This window comes from Camelus ferus, chromosome 14 (assembly GCF_009834535.1).
Source record: "Camelus ferus isolate YT-003-E chromosome 14, BCGSAC_Cfer_1.0, whole genome shotgun sequence".
Lineage (NCBI taxonomy): Eukaryota > Metazoa > Chordata > Mammalia > Artiodactyla > Camelidae > Camelus > Camelus ferus.
Genome location: NC_045709.1, coordinates 8,912,739 through 8,932,509, shown reverse-complemented (window position 1 = coordinate 8,932,509; position 19,771 = coordinate 8,912,739). Strand labels below are relative to the sequence as shown.

Below are 19,771 nucleotides of genomic sequence, written 5' to 3'. Positions count from 1 at the left end.
TTGATCTCCTCCCCACAACCCCCACTTTGGTGTAGATTCTGGTCATCCTCACTCAGTCAAGGTAATCCCTTCCTCCTTGGTTTAGTTCAGGAGTTGGTACATAATCTGAGTAGGTCTGATGAAAAGGAAGCCTGTAACTTTTGTTAGATGACTTGGGCAGGAGACACCGTGTTTCTTCTCCTGGGTACAAGTAAGGAAGCATGTAGCTTCAGGCTGCTTATAATCAGCTTGTTTCCATGAGGGGATTCAGCCATGGGACCAAGCCAATACCTGGAGAGGGAGGCTCACAGAATTCTTGGTTGAATAGGGCCTGAAGGCCAAGTTCCCTTTGTATGGTTGTTATGTGATATAGTGATTGTTTAAGTCCCTTGGAGTTGGGTTTTCCGTTACTTGCAACTAAAAACTATCCTGACAGTCTAAATCACACCTGACCCCAGAGAGTGACTCCTCTCACCCCCAAAGGGGGCTCCCTTTCCATGGCAGGGCTGGGTGGGCTTCACTCAGGGTCCCAAATCCAAATGTAGTCCTTTCCTGCTCTCCTTTCTTCTCTCTATGTTCAATTTTCATTTCTGGTGGCCTTATCTTCCTCATCTTTTTTTTTTTTTTTAAACCAGAATTAATTTGAGTTTTAAAATTTTATTTCAGCTTAGTATTAATTTTATTCAGCAATACATAGTCACATGTTAGATAGTTAAATAGTTATTAAAAAGAAAAGAGAAATCCCCACCCCATCCTCCCACACCACATCCAGTGGCCATCCCTGTCAGTCCTTTTCACTATGTCTTCTGGGCTTTAGCTTCTATTGCTAAATAACATTTTTATACAGATACTTGCCATTCTTTCTTTTTCAAAAAAGCAAAGTGAGGATTTATTAAGCTATAGACAGTAGGCTCTCAAGGGGAGAGCCTATCATTCTTTAACTTTAGTTATTATGTATTTTCCAGTGATAAAATATACACCCCTCCCCCCAAATACGTATCTACTCACCTCATTTTCTGAAAAAAGTTACATGACAGTGTTTTGCTATTTACATCATTCTCTAGGTAAATACTGTCCACAGCTAAGCCATGTAGTGTACTATGGTCATATTTCCTTTGTTTAAACAACAGTTGCTTTTCCCCTAGCATTTAATAATTGTGTTTAATCTTTTCACATGCTTATTTTCCTGTGTATTTTTACTAGTTCATCCTAAACTACCCGAGAAAAATATAAATCCCTCCGAGGTGTGCAAATCAATTTAGTTTCCTGTTTTTCTGCTGTGTACCAGTGTCCTGGGAATTCTCTTCATCTTCCTCCTGTGTTGGATTCCTTATTTACTAGATGTCATGTTTTCCTCTATCTTGGTTTACCCTCTTATTTTGGAGAAGCAAATTCTGTGCAAGGGTGATGAAAATGTTGAGACCTTTCGTACTGAAAATGTCTCTGTCCACCCTCTCATTTGTTGTTGGTTTTTCGTGTTTGGGCCCTTTCCTCCAGTGTGTAGGAGTCAATGACTGCTCATAACAAGAGTGAGGCTCTGACAGGTTGAGTAGATGCTCTCTGTGGGTAGAAGGGATTAGGTACGGTGTGGGCTTCCCTGCTGTGCAATTAATAGGGCCGGCACCAGGAATCCCCAACAGTCTGCATCTGTTGGTCTTTTTCCTTGAGTTGGGCAGCTTCCCCCATGGCAGGGTCCTCCAGGCCAGGCTCCTGTCCCGACAAGGTACGAGTCTGCCAGCATTGTGGCAGCTAAGTGAGGGAAGGGCTCTGGGGCTCTTGTTTAGTATAAAGACTTTGACTTAGTCCCTTCCTAGCTTCAGAACACCACCTCCCTCCTACCCTTCACTCTATCTTGGAGTCAACAACTACAAAGAGAAAACCTCAGCCTTCAGTCTTCTCATGAGAGTGAGGAGACATAGGTGCCTGGTAGGGGACAAAACTCTTACTCAGACTTTCAACCAATCTTTCTGGAGGTTTGCAGGGGGAACAGTGGGGGAAACACCCAGCCAACCCCTCTGCACAGAGGTTTTTAAAACTCTTACAGAGCTGTGTGAACTTGAACAAGTTTCTTAATTTCTCTGGGTTTTGGTTTCTTAATCTGTAAAATAAAAACACAGGGCTTTGGGGTGAAGGTTAAGTGGGATTAATAAATGGGAAGTGCCTTGCAGAGTCTTCTCAGGATGGAGAGAGTCTGCCCAGCGTGGAGAGGGCACTCAGTTGCTGGCAGTACAGTGGTCGTGGCAGCCGTAGTTGGCAGTCTCCTTAACCTTGTTTCAGTGGACAGAAAGGACTCCACTCCCACAATCCAGGGTTTTCTACACTCTCTCAAAAGAAAGCCACCCTACTTGTGTTCTGCCAAAATGTTACTAGAATTTTCGGGGTACCACAATCTTTGCAACTTGCCTTCCACCCCACCCTCTCTGTCAGTGCCCAACCACCCCCTTAGAGTCACCCCCTCTTTTCTGGCTCCCAACCAAATGGACTCACCTGCAGGACTAAGAACTGCAGCGAAGTTAGCCTGAACCCAGATCTCAAAAGGAAAATTGACCCCTCCTTCTCCCCTGTTCTACACATAATCCCTCCACCCACTGAGACAGTGCCCCAGGTCCTCCTCCTACTCTTCCTGTCTTTCCTAACTCCTGGCAAGAGAGAAGCAAAGAGAACCATTTTGCCTTCAGTGTGCTACAGACCCTCTCCCAGGGTAGAACGAAATTCCCTTCCCCCTACTTCTCACCAGCTCTCTCTTGCCCCAGTCCTTCTTCCTACCTTTCTCCCACTGTTCTTGTTTGGGACCTTGACTCTGCTTTGTTAGAGGGCAGCCTTCCTTTTCACAGTCTATGTGTTTCTACTAAGTTCTAAGGATACTTTTTCCAGCTGCTCTGGGGTCTCCAGTAGCTTTGTTAATTGGCTACATCTCAGGGGATTGAAGAGTGAAGAAGAGCTGGAGAAGCTGGAAACGTTGGGGTCATCTTAAAATTAAGACTGTAGAATGCCTAGTGGGCCAGAGACCTGGTACAGAATCTGATGAGAAGCAGCATCCACTGGGCTCAGCATTGTTTCCCGGTCTGATATTTCAGGTTGCAAGACCCCATTAGGGATTTTTCCTGCTGTACTCCTTTGGACTCAATCACTGAAGATACAACTGATGAAAATTTTGAAATATATCTTATTAACAAAAGTCACGGTCAATTCAATCTTGGGATGCCCCCTGGGTTGGGGATGGTGTAAATAGATGGTCATTTGGAGACGACACGTGAATGAAGGTGGACACAAGGACACAGGAACAGCCTCACCTGATAATCCCTTACACTCTTGTTTCCTTTCTCAACTGCGTACATACAGAAAAGCTGCACTTTGTTTTCTGTAGATGAACTTTCCTGAGTGCAGACTTTAGTCTGTCCTTAAAATTCTCCCCAGCAAAGTAATACAGCAAAGGGTTGAAGCAGCTGTTGGCCGCTGCCAAAGCTAATGAGATGACCACGGCTTTATGTAGCTTGTCTTTGCATTTACCCGCTTTCCACATGATCAAGTGGAGGGTTCTCAGTATGTGATAGGGCAAGAAACACAGGAGGAAGATGATCAAGGCAATGATGATGGTGGTCAGTGCCTTCCTGTGAGAAAGCCGCAGCCCCGATTCTGGGACCTCCACCTTTAACAAAGTTCGAATGATCAGCAGGTAACAGATGCTGAGGATGCAGAGCGGCAGCAGAAAGCCCACCACCAAGGCAATGTAGTTCATGGTCTTCAGTTTCGTAACTTTGTTAGAATTCAGATCTAAGCACGACGTGACATTGCCTTTCGGCTCAGAGCCATTGTTCAGGAGCATAGGTGGAGACAGCCATGATAAAGAGCCAAATGCCCCCACACAGAATCCAGGCGCTCCTGATGCTGGTGGCATGAAGGAGCCGGAAGGGGTGAACAGTTGCCAGGAAACGCACAACACTCAACACAGTCAGGAAATAAATGCTGCTGTACATGTTGACGTAAATAGAATAAGACATAATCCTGCAGGTCAGGTCCCCAAATATCCAGTTGGAGCCTCGGAGGTAATAGTCAACCCTGAAGGGCAGAGTGCTTGTGAACAAGAGATCTGAAATGGCCAGATTAAGCATGAAAACATTCACAGATGTGGACTTCTTATAAGGCTGCAGGAAAACATATATGGAAAAGCCATTTCCCAAGGCTCCCCAGATAAATATTATCAAGTATACAATGGGGTAAAATTCTCTCTTGAAGTTTTCAATTGTGCAGTTCCTGTTGCTATGGTGATTGCTGGAGGTGCCATTGGGTTCCACGTCTGACAGGGAGATGGGTGGCGATAAGGACACAAGCTTTTTCTCCATGCTGAATTGAAAAGAAACAGACACAAAAAATTACCTCCTGCTCACTACTTACATTCTTCCACGTTTTAATGAAACAGAGAGAAATATTAGCTTTTCTTTAAAACTTGAGTCAAAAAATATTGCCTACATTTTACTATATGTTTATACACTTAGTATATGCCTGTACTTTTACTGTATGTCTTTACTATATGCTCCATTACATTTCATGATAAATCTCTAGAATGCAGAATAAACATTAATTTATTTGGTTGAAGCTGAAGTCTCAAAATGAGGGAACTTTTGCCTAGTGCCCATGTTGGCATGAGTGCCCTGTGACACTGCAGTCTGAATCTACCAGACAGCAGATTTCTCATCAGAATCTGTAGAAGACAGAAGGAAGTGGCACAGGTTTTAAATGCTCAAAGAAAAGACCTACCAAAAGTATCCTTCAGGTATCAAGACAGTCTCAGATGATGGAAAACTAAGAAAATTTGTTGCCAGCAGACCTACCCTAAAAGAATCACTGAAAGAATTTCTCTACAGAAAGGAATCAATAAAAGAAGGAACTTTGGATCAGAAAGAAAGAACATGATAAGCAAACATATGGGTAACTACAATAGGTTTTTCTTCTCTTTTGAGTCTGAGTTTTATATGATGTTTAAAACAAAAACTATAACACTGATGTAATTCTAAATGGATGTAAAGAAATTTTAAGATAATTATATTATAAGTGGGGAAGGGTGAAGAACATAAAGAGGTAAAGTTTCCACACACTTCATCTGAAGTGGTAAAATGATGATGGTCTATTGGCATCATGGCCAATAGACCATGGTAAGTGAGGCATGTGTAATGTAACACCTAGAGCAGCCACTAAAAAGCTATGTAAAGACATACACTCAAACACACTAGAAGTAAATCAAAATGGAATTCTAAGAAGTATTCAGATAACCAACAGGTGGCAGGAAAAAGATAACAGAAAATGCAAGCAAACAAACAAAATGGCAGACATCCCTAACAAACCAATGATTACATTAAATGTAAACAGCCTAAATACACCAATTAAAAGACAGATTGGCAGACTGGAAAATAAAAAACATATGACCCAATTATATGCTGTCTATAAGAAATTTACTATTATCAGAAAGACAACAAATAATAAGTACTAGCAAGTGGATGTGGAGAAAAGGTTGGAATCCTCATACACTGTTGGTGGGAGTGTAAATTGGTGCAGCCACTATGGAAAAGAGGATGGCGGTTCCTCAAAAAATCAAGAATAAAACCACCATATGACCCAGGAATTCCGCTCCTGGGTATTTATCTGAAGAAAATGAAAACACTAATTAGAAAAGATACGTACACCCTGATGTTCACTGCAGCATTATTTACAATAGCCAAGATATGGAAGCAACCTAAATGCACATCAGAAGATGACTGGATAAAGAAGATGTATTGTGTACATATCTATATATCTTTATCTATGTACACTGATGCTCTTGTCGGTCCACCCAACCTAAAACCACACGTCCTCCAGGTGCAACACCTGTTTCCTTCAGCTTTTCTTATTGTAAGGTGAACTTGCGTGCTTATCTCTATGACTGGCACAATTTCACCAGGGACAGTTTGTAATTGCAGTCATGATTGTTTACTTGAGAAGCACTTTAGAACAAAAAGTGAGGAAACCTTCCAGAACAGATTGTTTGGCTAAAAGAGAGACTCTTTTGTTTAATGTTTGGAGATAGCCCCCTTCTTTGCTTCCATACTCTGAGGATTAATAAATGCTGGCTTTTTAATCAGCGTTATTGGTAAAACTGCCAAAGACTTAAACCAATTTTCACGTCACTCTTTTTTGTGTGTATATTTCAAAGTCCCTTTTACTATATATATAATCTCAAAGGGAACATAATTATCTTTTTCAGTTAATGTCGTATTCATCTGATACAGGCTCCCTTTTTGTTTTTTCAATTCCTCTTTCTCTTTTTTCCTCTCATAGGAAGTTAATAATTACCTGATCAAAAGAGTTGTTCACCTTTTATGTGCACACTCTCAAAACATCTGGTTCAGGCAGAGAGTCAAAATGTCTGAAATAAAGAAAGAAAATGTTATTAAGATGTGTTTTGTTTTGTGGACACTAAAAGTATATTTACATAATAGCTTTTATAATTACAGTTATGAGAAAAGAAAAAAGGGCATTATCTTCAAGTTAAAAAAAGATAATGTTTTTGGCATGATTCAGAGTCTTTAAGTAAGTGGTTTAACGTACAAACTAGCGTCAGCACAATGTTTTGGTTTATACAAGTCCAGGATTCAATTTTTTTTTTGATTAAACTGAATTTCCTATATTGGTTTTACGAGTTAAGCAAGAGTCCATTATTTCTGTAACTTGTTTAAAATTTATAATTATACACATAAAATTATTTTCAACTAAAACGAGTGATAATAATGAATGCCTTTTTAAAGATTAATTTTATGAAATTCTTACATTGCTACAAATCATAGGATTTAATGAGTTGCCTAAAATCATAATTTTCTGATCCATAACTAACTTTAAGATTTTATTCAAGTGGTTAAGTTAATTAATACATAAACTTTAAATGCTGTAACAATTGCTGAATAAGAAATAGGTATAAAACACTAATCACTGAATATAATTTTTACCTTATTTCATAGAATAGCAATAGATGAACAAAATATGCAAATGCCTTTGAATTAAATTATGTCTGTATGTCAAAATTGTTTAAATTGTGTGAAATAAAGGCTAGCAGACAGAAAAATAATAAATAATTTTTTATTTTCTCTTCTCTACATATTTATGCTTGAAGAAATCCAAGGTTACTTTGGTTAAAGATGGTAATTAGTATAAATTGTTAATACAGAGAAATACAAATATGTAATATGATTTTCTGTTTATTAGGAAAACTGAAACAGTTTATTCAGAGGGTAAATTTAATATGATACACATATTTTATTTAATAGATTTAATTTTAAAGCTATAAACACTTTAAATTTATTTATTTGTATATTTACATATTTGTGAATGCCTAATTGCATACCTATAAGGGCATATTAATAAATACTGCAAAGTGTTATTTGAAAATGTACAAAAAGAGTAAGATTAGAATTTGGGTCTTTTTAATATAAAATAACTAGGTTATTTTGTGCTCATACTAGTAAAGATTTCTTTTTGTCAATAAAATATTCTGTTAACTTTCAGTGCTTCTGACATACTGTTAAATCAATTTTTAAAAGATTTCTTGCCTTAAAAAGTTAATTTCTCAATAACTATTGTTAGTTGCTGAGTGTTTTTACACTGTTGCCTATAATTATTTCTTGACTCTAGATATTTATGACTTATATCTTGGCTCCTCAAAAAACTATTCTTGATTCTTCCTTTCCCAAATTCAAGCCCTCAATTCAGAATGAAACTGTTAATACGTCTTTTGGGACTAAATTGGCTTTGGGTTTACTACAATAGCCAGTAGGTAATACAAGATTTGTTCCTTCATCCTATGAAAGAACACTGGAAATAATTAGATTTCTAAAAATCCTTTGAATTTTAATTAATTTAAAACTATTATGCAAGCACTTCTGCTTAACAAACTTAGTAACAGTAAATTGATCAATTACAAAGAAAGTTGATTTTCCTAAGTTAGTTATACTTAAGTAAATTGTGCTAACAAGTATCTTTCAAGGATTATATACTTTTTAAGTCAACAGAAGCAAGCTCACGTTAAAGTGCAAAGATTACCACCTGGGTATCAAAAGATTATTTTACAGGATTCTAGGTTCACAAACCCTTTTTCCTGTTTTGTGATGTAAAGTCCGAACAGCACGAGGGGTTCTGACCCAATTACATGGGAATCATCAGCGATCAGTTGTTCATTTCAGTCTTTCATTGGACCCAGTAGCCACGACGTAGCCTTCCTGTTTAAGAGCTACAGCAGCTGCAGCAAGTCCTGCAGAAGCCTTACATCAATTTAGTCAACTTTGCTGTTGGTTCTTAGTCCACTAAACTGAATAGTTTCGCTGCTATCTACTCTCTTTATGGACAGAAATAACTCGGGACTTTTCAGCTGATCACCTAACCTCCTGTGCAGTTTTGCTGGTTTCCCTCTCAAACATCATCCATGGCTGTAACATTCTAAACCCAGCTGTCCTCCTCCCCTCATCTGTGGAAAAAGAAGCCCGTGATCGGTTACCTTGGTTAGAGAGAGGTAACCAGATTCTCCCTTGGCTATCCCTGTTTTAATTTTGTTTTTCGGCTTGCTCGTACTTAAAGAGAAAAACTATAAACAACAAGGACCTACTTACAGCATAGGGAACTATATTCAGTATCTTGTAATAACCTGTAATGGGAAAGAATCTGAAAAAGAATACATATACACATATATATGTATATATGTATGTATGTATGTATATAACTGAATCACAACTGAAACTAACACAACATTGTAAATCAACTAATCAACTATACTTCAATAAAAATAAATAATTATAAAGAAAACTACAAACTGCCAAGCAGGTTATGCTTTCACTGACTTGAATTTACTCTTGAAATATAAGCTTCATCCCTAAATGAAACAAGTCCAGATGGCTAAATTAATTGTCTTTACCCAGATATGCCAGCTGATAAAATATAAGAGAATTTCAAATACTTATATTGACGTAAGGTATATGATCTTAAATTCATTCATGAATTCAAAATGCTTTAGAAATGGAGAGACTTCCTGACACTATAAAAACCACTTTAAAATAGACAGTGAATTAAAGAAACATGAGATGTTTTGTTATTACCTACAGAGAGAGCCATAATAAAAAGTTAAAAAAAAAAAAAGAAGACAAATGAACTTACATATAAAACAGAAACAGACTCACAGACATAGAATACAGACTTGTGGTTGCCGGGGGGGAGTGGGGTGGGAAGGGACAGACTGGGAGTTCAAGATTTGTAGATACTGTCAGGTATATATAAAATAGATCAACAAGTTTATACTGTATAGCACAGGGAAATATATTCAATATCTTGTAGTAGCTCACGGTGAAAAAGAATATGAAAATGAATATATATATATTCGTGTATGACTGAAGAATTGTGCTGTACACAAGAAATTGACACAACATTGTAAACTGACCATAACTGAATTTAAAAAAAAGTATTAAAATTAACTATTAAATAGTTTAGCAAAACGGCTTCATGATATTACCTACAATAGCAGAGAAAAAATGGCAATGATATTAAACAAGAGTGGGGTAAGTTTAAGGCCGTTGTTAAGGATATTCCAATGCATGCCCTCTCCACCATCAACACAATCCTAGTGAGACGGCAAAGGTAGAATACGGACAACCAAACCCTCCAGGCTTCTTTGAACATCTCCAAAGGGTCTATGGGTGTGTTCTGGTTATTATTTATTCTCAGAGTGTATTAGGGCTTTTCCTAGCTCTGGTTGTAATGCTTAAAATTTTTTTTAAACCTGTTTATTTTTGTAATCCCAACTTGTCTCCAGTAAAAGAGCACGTTTCCCTGAAACAATGATTTTAAAACTGTAAAACTTTACCTTTTACTTAGAAACATAATGTTTACTTAGAAATATACTTATCCACAAACATCAGAGAAAGTAACAAGAACTAGTGGAATTCTAAAACCCTCAAACTTCTAATAGCCAAAATATTTCCATTGGCTTTGAAGGTAGGCAGGAAGATCAGGCTCCTCTAAGATCCACTCATTATTTCCTTCTGAGAAGTAACAGGATACCGCATGCATTTGGGAATTACTTCCAATCCTTGATCTTATCCTATTGCAATCTAACGTGATGACTGTGGGAAAGTTGCATTTCAAAATATCTTCCAGAGCAGCTTCTAACACCGGAAACTTAGATATTTGGTCTTCTGGAAAAGACATCAAGGAAAAACTTCTCTTGAACTTCCATGGAAAGGACCTTGTTGCCACTACTAAGAACTGTCCCAGCATTGAGATGCCAATATTTTAATCTTTGGATTCATGTTTTCCAACTAAAAAGACGTACATAACTCCACTGAGTGTTCATTCCTTGGGGAGACGTCAAACTGAAGATTTTGAGAAATTCTCCAGAAGCTGTCTCTTGAAGAAGCGGATGGCTTCTGCCCAAAACGGCAGAAGAAAGTACTGACCACAGAAGGAGGCGTTTCCACACAAGATGGAACACAATTAATTCTGATTTTTAGCACTTTTTTTTCTTTCCTTTTACTATTAACCTTGTCTATCATTGGACTTTTGCCCCCTCTAGTAACTAATATACCCTTCCTGATCTTCATCCCGTAAGGTCTCTGCCACTTAAGGAAAAACAAAATTCTCTGGTCTGTTTTTCTCAGATCATAGCTACTGTTCTGAATTTAACTGATTTCTGACAACATTTAATGACTTAAAAAAAAAAAAAAAACCTTTTACACATCCCTTCTATATTTACATTGCCCTTGCATAATTAACCCCAAACTTCAGTCTTATAAAAATTGTACGCTGGCCGCCCCCACATCAACATGCTTCTGCTGAAGTCCTGACAACCGTATCAGCCAACCCCACACCTTCAGGAGTGGGAGCAGAGATGACGCCCACCCTGGATAAAGACCATTTATTTTCTTCAGGGACACTGCAGCCTGCTTTACAGGACATGTCTGACTCGGCGGAAGGAATCCATCCGCCACAAGTGACTCTCCACCAACAGGCGCTTGAATAGAGAAAGAGGCTCATTTTGGTTGTGATAAGTGATTCTTAAATTTCCAATACTACTAATACCGTGTTTGCCCCGCTAGACCACTTCCTCTTACAGGGACATCGGGCTTACACCCAGCTGCCAAGCCTTAACCTTCCCTGCGTGTTCAGGATAATCGTTAGGGAATTTCAGATGTTTGAAGCTACCACCCCTCCGGTGAATCACGTTTCCCTAGAAAGAATACACGGAAAACTCCACTTGCGAGAACTCCCAGAGAGAGATGACTGACTCCCTCGCGTGCGTGCTGTACTGGCAGCAGCCACCAGAGCTGGGATAACACAACTGGGAAGGATCGTCCAGAGCTTGTCTCGACCCTGGGGCCTTAGTTCTGATTTTGTGGATAACAGCTCTCTCCTTTTGATCTGTCTCACCAGTAAGTCTGAGGTTTCTAGCCTGGGATACAGGGAGAATGATGAGACCATTAGCAGGGCTTAGAGCTCAGGAGACAGGTCAAGGCTGCAAATACAGTTCAGAGGAACAGTCACATGGAGGCTGGAAGTCTGTAAGCCTGACTTGGGAAAGGGAATATAGCAAAAAGAGAAGCTTGGAGATTTTGTCTTAGCTCAGCTTTTAAGAGAAATAGTCTATTGGTTGGCAGGGCCAGGACAGAAGGATCAAACCCCAAATCAGGTAGTACAGAGCTGAAATGCTAGAGGCAATACAGGCAGAACGCACAGACCAAATCCATGATGCAAACCTGGAGCTGGATTAGACGTTACAATTATGTGTCAGCGCTGGATGGGCAGAGCACTAGAACCAGGGTTAACCCCCAGAGCCCAGAGGACAAGGGGACAGGGAAAGGGAGCTAAGACTGATATGTGACCAGCCAGAATTCTCACAGATGCATTCCATTACAAATGACCTTTTTTGAAAAGGACAGAGTCCTATCCATATGTCCCTAACTTTGGAGCCAGGATTCTGAAAGAATCTTAGAAAAACTTATATAAGGAAAGGGTCCAAAAAGGTAGAAGTAGATTTGAAGGCAATCAAGTCCTTAAATGTTTGACCAGGAAGACCTTTAAATCACTTCTCCCATCTCAAGACCAATGGGGCTTGTGAATTGCAATGGGAAGGGCAGCCTGGGACCCCATCCTGCTTTCCTCCCTCACTTCCCTCACAAGGGGTGGGTGGTGGGGAAGAAGGTGGCAAGATTGCAACGACCTCATCAGCTGCAGATGCTGGGCAAAGTCCCTTATCATAGACAGAGCATGGTATCCAGCAGGTATGACCACAGACAGGAAAAGACAGTAACAGTTTCTCCATGAGGGAATTGAAGGGTGTGGAGGGACCAACAACAGACCCTAGCAATGGGGACTTCTTGAGCAATGGAGGAGGAAGGCACAACTCATAGGGAAGGTCAGTCTGCAGGCAGCAAGGTCCTTGCACTGCCAGGCCATGAGGGGAAGAGGACTTCGGATCTGAGAGGCGGCCTGGCCGTTGCAGGCAGGCCTTGAGTCCCGGAGAACCTGAGTGCTGGCCAGAGCCTTGGGCACAGAGACTCAGGGCAGGGATGCCAAGATAGGGAAGGTGGGGACCAAATCTCAGAAACAAGGGAGATGCCCAATTTTAGAATCGAGGTACCAGATCAGGATCAGATCAACCCCAGGGGGAGCACTGAGTCCCAGAGTTGCTTCAGTTCCTCTGCCTCTGACTGGGACTGGTTCTGGGCCCTGTAGGGGCTGGAGGCAGGGCGGGAGTGGGAGCGGTTGATGGCTGTCAAGCAGCCCCAGTTGCAGGGAGGGGACATCTACAGAAGCTGGGGCTCTGATTCCAAGAGCATCTTCATCCTTGGAAAGCTAAAGAAAGAAAATACACAAACACCCTGCCGAGAGGCCTCATTTAGCTAACAGGCCCAGGTTAAAAGCAGGGCCAGCGCAGATCCAAAATTCCGTTTAGTGCTTCATTTTCTTTTGAGAAACCTTTAAAACACTTTGTTCTTTTCTGTCCGTAAACAATACGTTTCACTACACTACACTGAAATACTTCACTAGACTGATGGGAAAAAAATAGGAAAAAGGAATCAGCTGCTAGATGTGGTTGTAAAAATCAGCCAGATCGATTAACTATGTGATGGGAAGCTGAGACATATGCGAAGAGGTAAATTCAAGGGAAATTAGGAAATAAACTGACAGCACAATTTGCACAGACTTAGAGGGACAGCAGAGGGTGAGCGTGTGCACAGCTTCCTGGACTGAAAGGGGCCCCTGGAACAAAGAAAGAGTTGAGGCTTTGTCTCCTGAAGCTTTACTGGTAATAAAATCACACAGAATAATCAAGGAGAAGCAGACGGAGATTCCATATTGCAGTTATGAAGAAAAGCAAACATGCTGCGTGACCAGTTAAAATCTGATGAAGGTGAACAGCTTACACTGATGCTTAGACTGTTTTCACGGTCATTGCAAAGCTGCAATGGTCCAAAACCTCACAGATTTTATTTTTACTTATACCTAGAAAAAAAATTTTTGACGCATTCCCAGTAGGGGACCTTGTGGCAAGTCCCACCCCCACCGTTGGTACAGACTGGGAGCCCACAGGTGCACTCACCTTCAATTCCTGGGTACAAGCCTGTGACCTGCCTGCAGAACCCGAAGACTGAGGCCCTAAGACACACTGACACAAACACATCTGGAACAGCAGCAGGCTGTGAGCAGTTAGACCACCGGCTGCCGTGACACTGTGGTACGCTGCTCCAGACCAGAGAAGCTGGAGAATAAAGGTTGGAGGACTTGGCATCATCTTTACAGGAATTAATGATGGGATTTTGTGCAGAACAGCCCTGAGGGAGCCGGCAGTGGCCCCTAACCCATCAGCACATGGTCGGAAGGGAAACTGATGGTCCTGCAGGGCCAGCAGACTCTCCGAGTGCTGTAAGCCAATGTCCAGAGTCCTGCTTGGCCACCATTTCCAAGAATTTTAACTCCCAAGTTGAAAATCCTTCTGGTAAATTGACATCAGAGCCCTTGGCTGTCTGAGTTCATCAGCCACCCTCACCACCCTTCACTTCGAGCCACACAGCCTTGGCCAAACCTGCTCTGGGAAAGCCCGTTTCTTCGATCAGTCCCCGTCCCCCTCAAGCCACAGATCCTCATGCGTCCAGCCAGAAGCGACAGCCAACATGGATGCGCCTACTCTGTGGGAGGCACTCTGCAAAGTCCCTGTGTGGATTAACTCAGTCAATCCTCAGATAGCCCTGGAGACTCTGAATGCTCACTTTGTAGGTGAGAAAATGCGAAGGGCAGAGACACTGAATAGCCTCTGTGCCCAAGGTCACCGGTCAGTTTAGTGGTGGGATGGGGCTTGAACCCCATCGGGTCTCAGTCACAACGCCATCCTGCTCTCTCTGAGCCATGCTGATTAGACCCTGTGGACATGACAATGAAGGAAACCTCCAGGATGGTGAATAAATCAGACAAGTCAGTAGACAGAGTTCTTTTAGAGGCGAGAAGTTGAAAGGCAAAGTGAGGTGAGAAGGGCTATCAGAAGGAAATGTGAAGAGTTGGGTAGAAACCTGGGGGAGGGACCCCAGACAGCCTCAGCGAGCAAGGGAGAGGTTTTTAAAGTACTGAGGGGAAAGGTTGGCTGAGGAGAGTGGGTCAGGAGTTCCAGACAGGGGAACAGGATGTATGAAGTCATGTTGCCGAGAGCACAGGGCACGTTTAGGGAATTGCAAGTAAGATGGTCTCGGTGAAGCATGAAAGGGAAGACAAAGCGCGGGTAGAGGGTGGTCTGAGATTGGCCTACATCCATACTAAGGAGTTTGGGCTTTATCCTGGGAGCAATGAGAGCCCTCTGATTGTGGGAAGCAGATTTGTATTTTAAGCCGATGGAGGACAGTTTGGAAGGAGGCAAGCCTAGGTCTGGAGACAGAGAGAACGGGAGCCTAGAATGGTGACTGAGAAAGACTGGCCAGATGATAGGAGATGAATCAAGGACGCAGGGTCAAGGAGGCCAAGAGAAAGACTGTTTTAAGGAGGAGGGAGTGGTCAGAGGGGATAAAAAGTATCCAGAGACTTAGCAATAAGGTGCTAAGAGGCAGCCCATGGCCGGGAAGTTGAGAAAGGAGCAGCGGTTGATGAAGTGACCACTGTGAGGGGAGAGGACATACCAGCTCGGCTTCTGTGAAGGGTTTGCTGCTAGAGGATGTCGGGGAGGGAAGATGCATGTCTTTTCTCTGGAGACACCTTGATTCTTACTCTCAGCCCATCTCACTCCAACAACTTCAGTCTCTTCTTCTGTTCATTTCTCTTCCTCTGTCGATCGTAAACTTGAACCAGGCTGGTGTAGAATTTGCACTAAACTTGACTCCCCCAACCCTCCTACTTCCTAGCTGTTCATTCCTTACTCTCTGAGGTGTAGCTGCCTCACCTTTAAAAGGAGGCTAATAAAGTTAGTCCCTTAGGATTGTTTTGAGTCATAAATGGAAGAATATGTCCACTGTGCAGAGCAGTTGATCAACCAAACACCAGATTCCTCTTCTCTTACCAAAGTCTGTGACCTGTCAAGCATCTACTTTTCCCTGTCCTTTCACACCTAAACTCCCTGAATCACTGGGCTCGGTGCTGTCATTTCTTTCTCGTCTTCCTCTTCCTCATCTACAGCAGTAGCTGCCGTGGTCCAGCCTCACCTCCTCTCTGAGTCATACAAAACCAGGATAAGGTTGTTTGTTCCTGCCTAGCGGTTGGTGCTACTGCTCTTTTCTCAAACTTCCTTCTCAGTCATCCTAGAGGAGGATCCTCATGTCTTGTCTTTGTAACTCTCACTCCTCTGATTTCTGTGGCCCTGACGACTTACGGTTTTTCATTTTCTGACTGCTCAGCTCTTCTGAGTCCACTATCAGCTCTTCTTTGGTGGCGAGTGGACACCCACTGGAGCCCCACCGAGGTCCTAGCTCACCTTCTCTGCCTCCGACTCTCAGACAGGCCTTTTATATGTTGAAAATATCATATTTTCACCTTAAAATTTGCAAAGAATTTTCTTTTTTTAATATTTTTTTTTATTATTCTTTAAAATTTATTTTTATAAGAATTTTCTTCTGTTATCTCATTTGTTCCACCTGGCTATCTTTTGGGTAGGATGAGTTGCATTATTATCTCCATTTTAAATATAAAGAAAAAAAAACAAAACCCTGAGACCAGGAGAATTTAAGCCTGAGCTCCAGGTCCCGCATTTCTAGGTGCCTGCAGGATAGCCTTTCTTGGAGATCCTGTTTCTACCTCAACCCCTGCCTCGCTGACATAAACTTAAATTACAAGCTTTACGAACAGTCAGACATAAACAAACTTTTGTGCCTTTGCTTCCTTTCATCTTTCTTCAACTATACATATTTTTAAGCAAAAATGAGTGCATATTTTAATGCTGTTTTGTACCTTGCTTTTTTCTTATCACTAAATCATGTGCCAGTTTCTGTGTCAATTAATCATGGCACTAATTTCTGTGCCAATTAATAAACATCAATGTCATGTTAATGGTTAAAAGAGTACTCAGTTATGTAGACATACCGATGAATAAAATTGAACAGCAGTGGTCAGCTGTTAAATGCCCACCTTGTGTTTTGTCCTTGAAGAGTCTGCAAATGAAAGGAAGTCTGGCTAGTTTGGCAGAACATGAACAGATGCTGGGCTTAATTTGGATACTTTTAGAACATTCTGGAATCTCCACCTCTCTAACATCTAACCACCAGTGCATGGAAACAAATTCATCTCTTTAAAGCATTAGTAAACTGAAACTCTTAAGTGGATTCTCATCTCAAGAGTTTATGAGGCTGAGGTAGATGATAGAAATTTCTAGACGTCTTATGTTTCCCACAAATTACCCTTGTATTATTTATACAGTATTAAAAGGGAGATTTGGGTGGCTTTCCTGATAGTGTATCTCCCTTTCCCTTAAAATGTATCACTCTCAGGTATGTGTCAGAGACAGGAGAATATTTCAGATAACCTAGGTCAGCTGCTTTTATGCTTGACACCCGTTAGAACCACCTGGGAAATTTTTGAAAGTTAAAAAAGAAAACCAAAACCTATAGATGACTGTCTCATCACCAAAAGTGAAGTTTCAGGTATTCTAAAGGTAACTTTCTAATCGCCTCAGAAGCAGCTGATTCTGCCAGAATGTACAGCCAGAGCTGAGAATCACTGATTGAGGACCCAAAGGGGTAGTAAGCAGAATACAAGCCCATGTTCTTACACACTCCTTCCCTCTCACTGTGCCTCTGACAAAAACCACAGAAATCTACATTCTCAAATTTCACCTCCTCTCCTCGAAGAACAAGACCCTGAATGAAGAAAGCTTATCTTACATAATCAAATGACTCAGTCTATGAAAAATAAGAAAGATGCCATATGACCCAAACTAGGGGAATGCGTGGCTCAAGTATATTGAATCTCTTCAATGCAATATTATGCAGTAATTTAAAATTATGATTATGAAGCATTTACAGCAATGTGGAAAAATATATGCTCTAATAGAAAAAAAGAAATATAAACATATTCATTGTATATGAGCACAACTATGAAAATCAACTAAAATCACATGCAGACACACAAAAAAGAATGAAAAGAAATACCCCCAGAATATCAATAGAAACTATCTCAGTGGTGGTTTTTGCTTCCTTCTACTTTTTTGTAGTTTCCCAGTATTTTTTAAACTACCATGTATATGGTAGAAAAAAGTTTATAAGACAACTTACTTTTATGAAGTTTACAAAATAAACCTACTTTTCAAAAAGTATTCTTCTGACTGTGAAGTGATAAGCAAAGCATAACTCTTCACAATGAGCTAACAAAGCGAAGATAAAAGTGCTCACCTGAGTTTGCTTTCTTTCAGCTGCCTTGGCTTCTGTCTCCTCTCTGCTGTCTTCCTCCTCCAAGTAATTCAGCTTGCTTGTTTCAAAGAGAAGTGAAACAGCAAATTATATTTTATGAACAGCGTTAGCCAATAGCAAGAGAATAAGGAACTTTGGTCAGTGAGTCATCTGTGCTTTATAGGATCTGGTGTGAGTGTGGGTGCTGGCTTTCCTCTTAAGATGAAGGGGGTCAAATTTCCACTCAGGGACTACATCCAAGGGAAGAAACCTGAATTAGCCCTGCCCCTCTAATGACTGTTTTTATCAGCATCTTTCACAACAGATCAAGGGATGTGATGGGCTAGAGTCAGGGGTTTTAAGTGGCTTTTAGTTCCCCTGAATGATTTTTGCTTCCATGACAACACTGAAATCAACACCACCTTATAAGTACAGCACTTCAGAGCTGTTTAGAGCAATTTCCATCATCCACGTGCTTTTTCAACCTACTTGCACATGGGCGGAGGCCGTACCCATTCTGCTGAAAATGTTGTCCAAAGTTATCAGTGGCCTAATCTTTGTTCATGTAAAAGGTCCTTTCTCAGTCCTCGTCTTCTTTCCTCAATTTGTTTTGCACAGTTAGCCACTGCCAGTTTCTTGAAACTTTACCCTCCTTGTTCCTCTGACTCCCCTGGTTCTTTTTCTACCCCGTAGATTGTTTCCTATTTGCTACCCTTTCTGATTACTCTTCTTCTGTCCTTTTTCTAAGTGTGAGCTTGCCCCAAAATTCTGTCTTCTGACCTCTTCTCATCATCTTCTCTTGTATTTATCTATGCTATCCACACCCATGGCCAAATTTAATATGCTGAAACTTCCCCTCCCCAGTGCACACTCCCCCATATACTCCATCTAATCAAATGGCACCACAGTGATTCAGCCAGTCAATCCAATCATAAACCTAGAGATCGTCCTTAGCTTCTCTTTCTCCCAGAGCCAACATCCAAGCCAACAACTCTATTTGTTCTACTTGCAAAATATCTCCCAAGTCTAACCATTTCTCACATTCCCCTTCCCCATTAGGATCCTCAGCATGTCTTGAATGCTGCGGTGACATTAAGCAAGAAATAAAAGGCATCCAAATTGGAAAGAAAGAAGTAAAACTGTGTCTGTTCACAGATGATATAATCCTATATGTAGAAAACTAAAGATTACACACACACACACACACACACACACACCTGTTAGAACTAATAAAAGAATTCAGCAAAATGACAGGACGCACAAAAGTCAATTGCGTTTCTATACACCAACAGTGAACAATCCAAAAAGGAAATTTCATTTATAATAACATCAAAAAGAATAAAATATTTAGAAATTAAGTTAACCAAGAAGGTGAAAGACTTGTATGCTGAAACTAAAACACAGCTGAAAGAAATTAAAGACATAAATAAACAGAAAGATATCCCATGTACATAGATTGGAAAGCTTAATGTTAAGATGTTAGTACTTCCCAAACTGATCTACAGATTCAGCACAATACCTATCAAAATCTCAATGCTGTTTTTTCAGAAATAGAAAAATCTATCCTAAAATTCATGTTGTTAAAATAAAAAACAAACAGGGATTAGCCTTGAAAATTCCAAGGGCAAAATATATACCAGTTTAGTCACGCAACTTAAACTTAGTTTATTTTTCAAGAACAACTTGACCTGTGTCAAATGGTTTTAAGATTTTTGACACATTTCCCAAAATCAAATTCTAAATTGGGAGTCTTTTTGACCCAGAAGCAAGTTGGGGTATTCCAGAAGGCCCCTGGAACATCTCAAAATATTTGTTTTCTCTCCTTTTAAAGGAAATGTTACACTGATTAGGACTTATTTGATATGTTAAATTATATGAGAACTATTGTCAATTAAGTGATACCAGGCTTTCTTTATGTTGTATTTGTA

The 19,771-nt window shown here is 40.7% G+C and overlaps 1 protein-coding gene across 1 annotated transcript; it reads right to left on the bottom strand.

The window, feature by feature from the left end:
* Nucleotides 1–1,462: 1,462 nt before the first annotated feature.
* CYSLTR2 (cysteinyl leukotriene receptor 2) lies at nucleotides 1,463–18,968 on the bottom strand. Its single transcript, XM_032496154.1, is given in 5 exon segments — nucleotides 1,463–3,805; nucleotides 3,807–4,323; nucleotides 6,307–6,379; nucleotides 17,847–17,922; nucleotides 18,333–18,968. Coding segments are annotated over 2 exon segments (1,038 nt in total). The 5' UTR covers nucleotide 4,323; nucleotides 6,307–6,379; nucleotides 17,847–17,922; nucleotides 18,333–18,968; the 3' UTR covers nucleotides 1,463–3,283.
* Nucleotides 18,969–19,771: the final 803 nt, after the last annotated feature.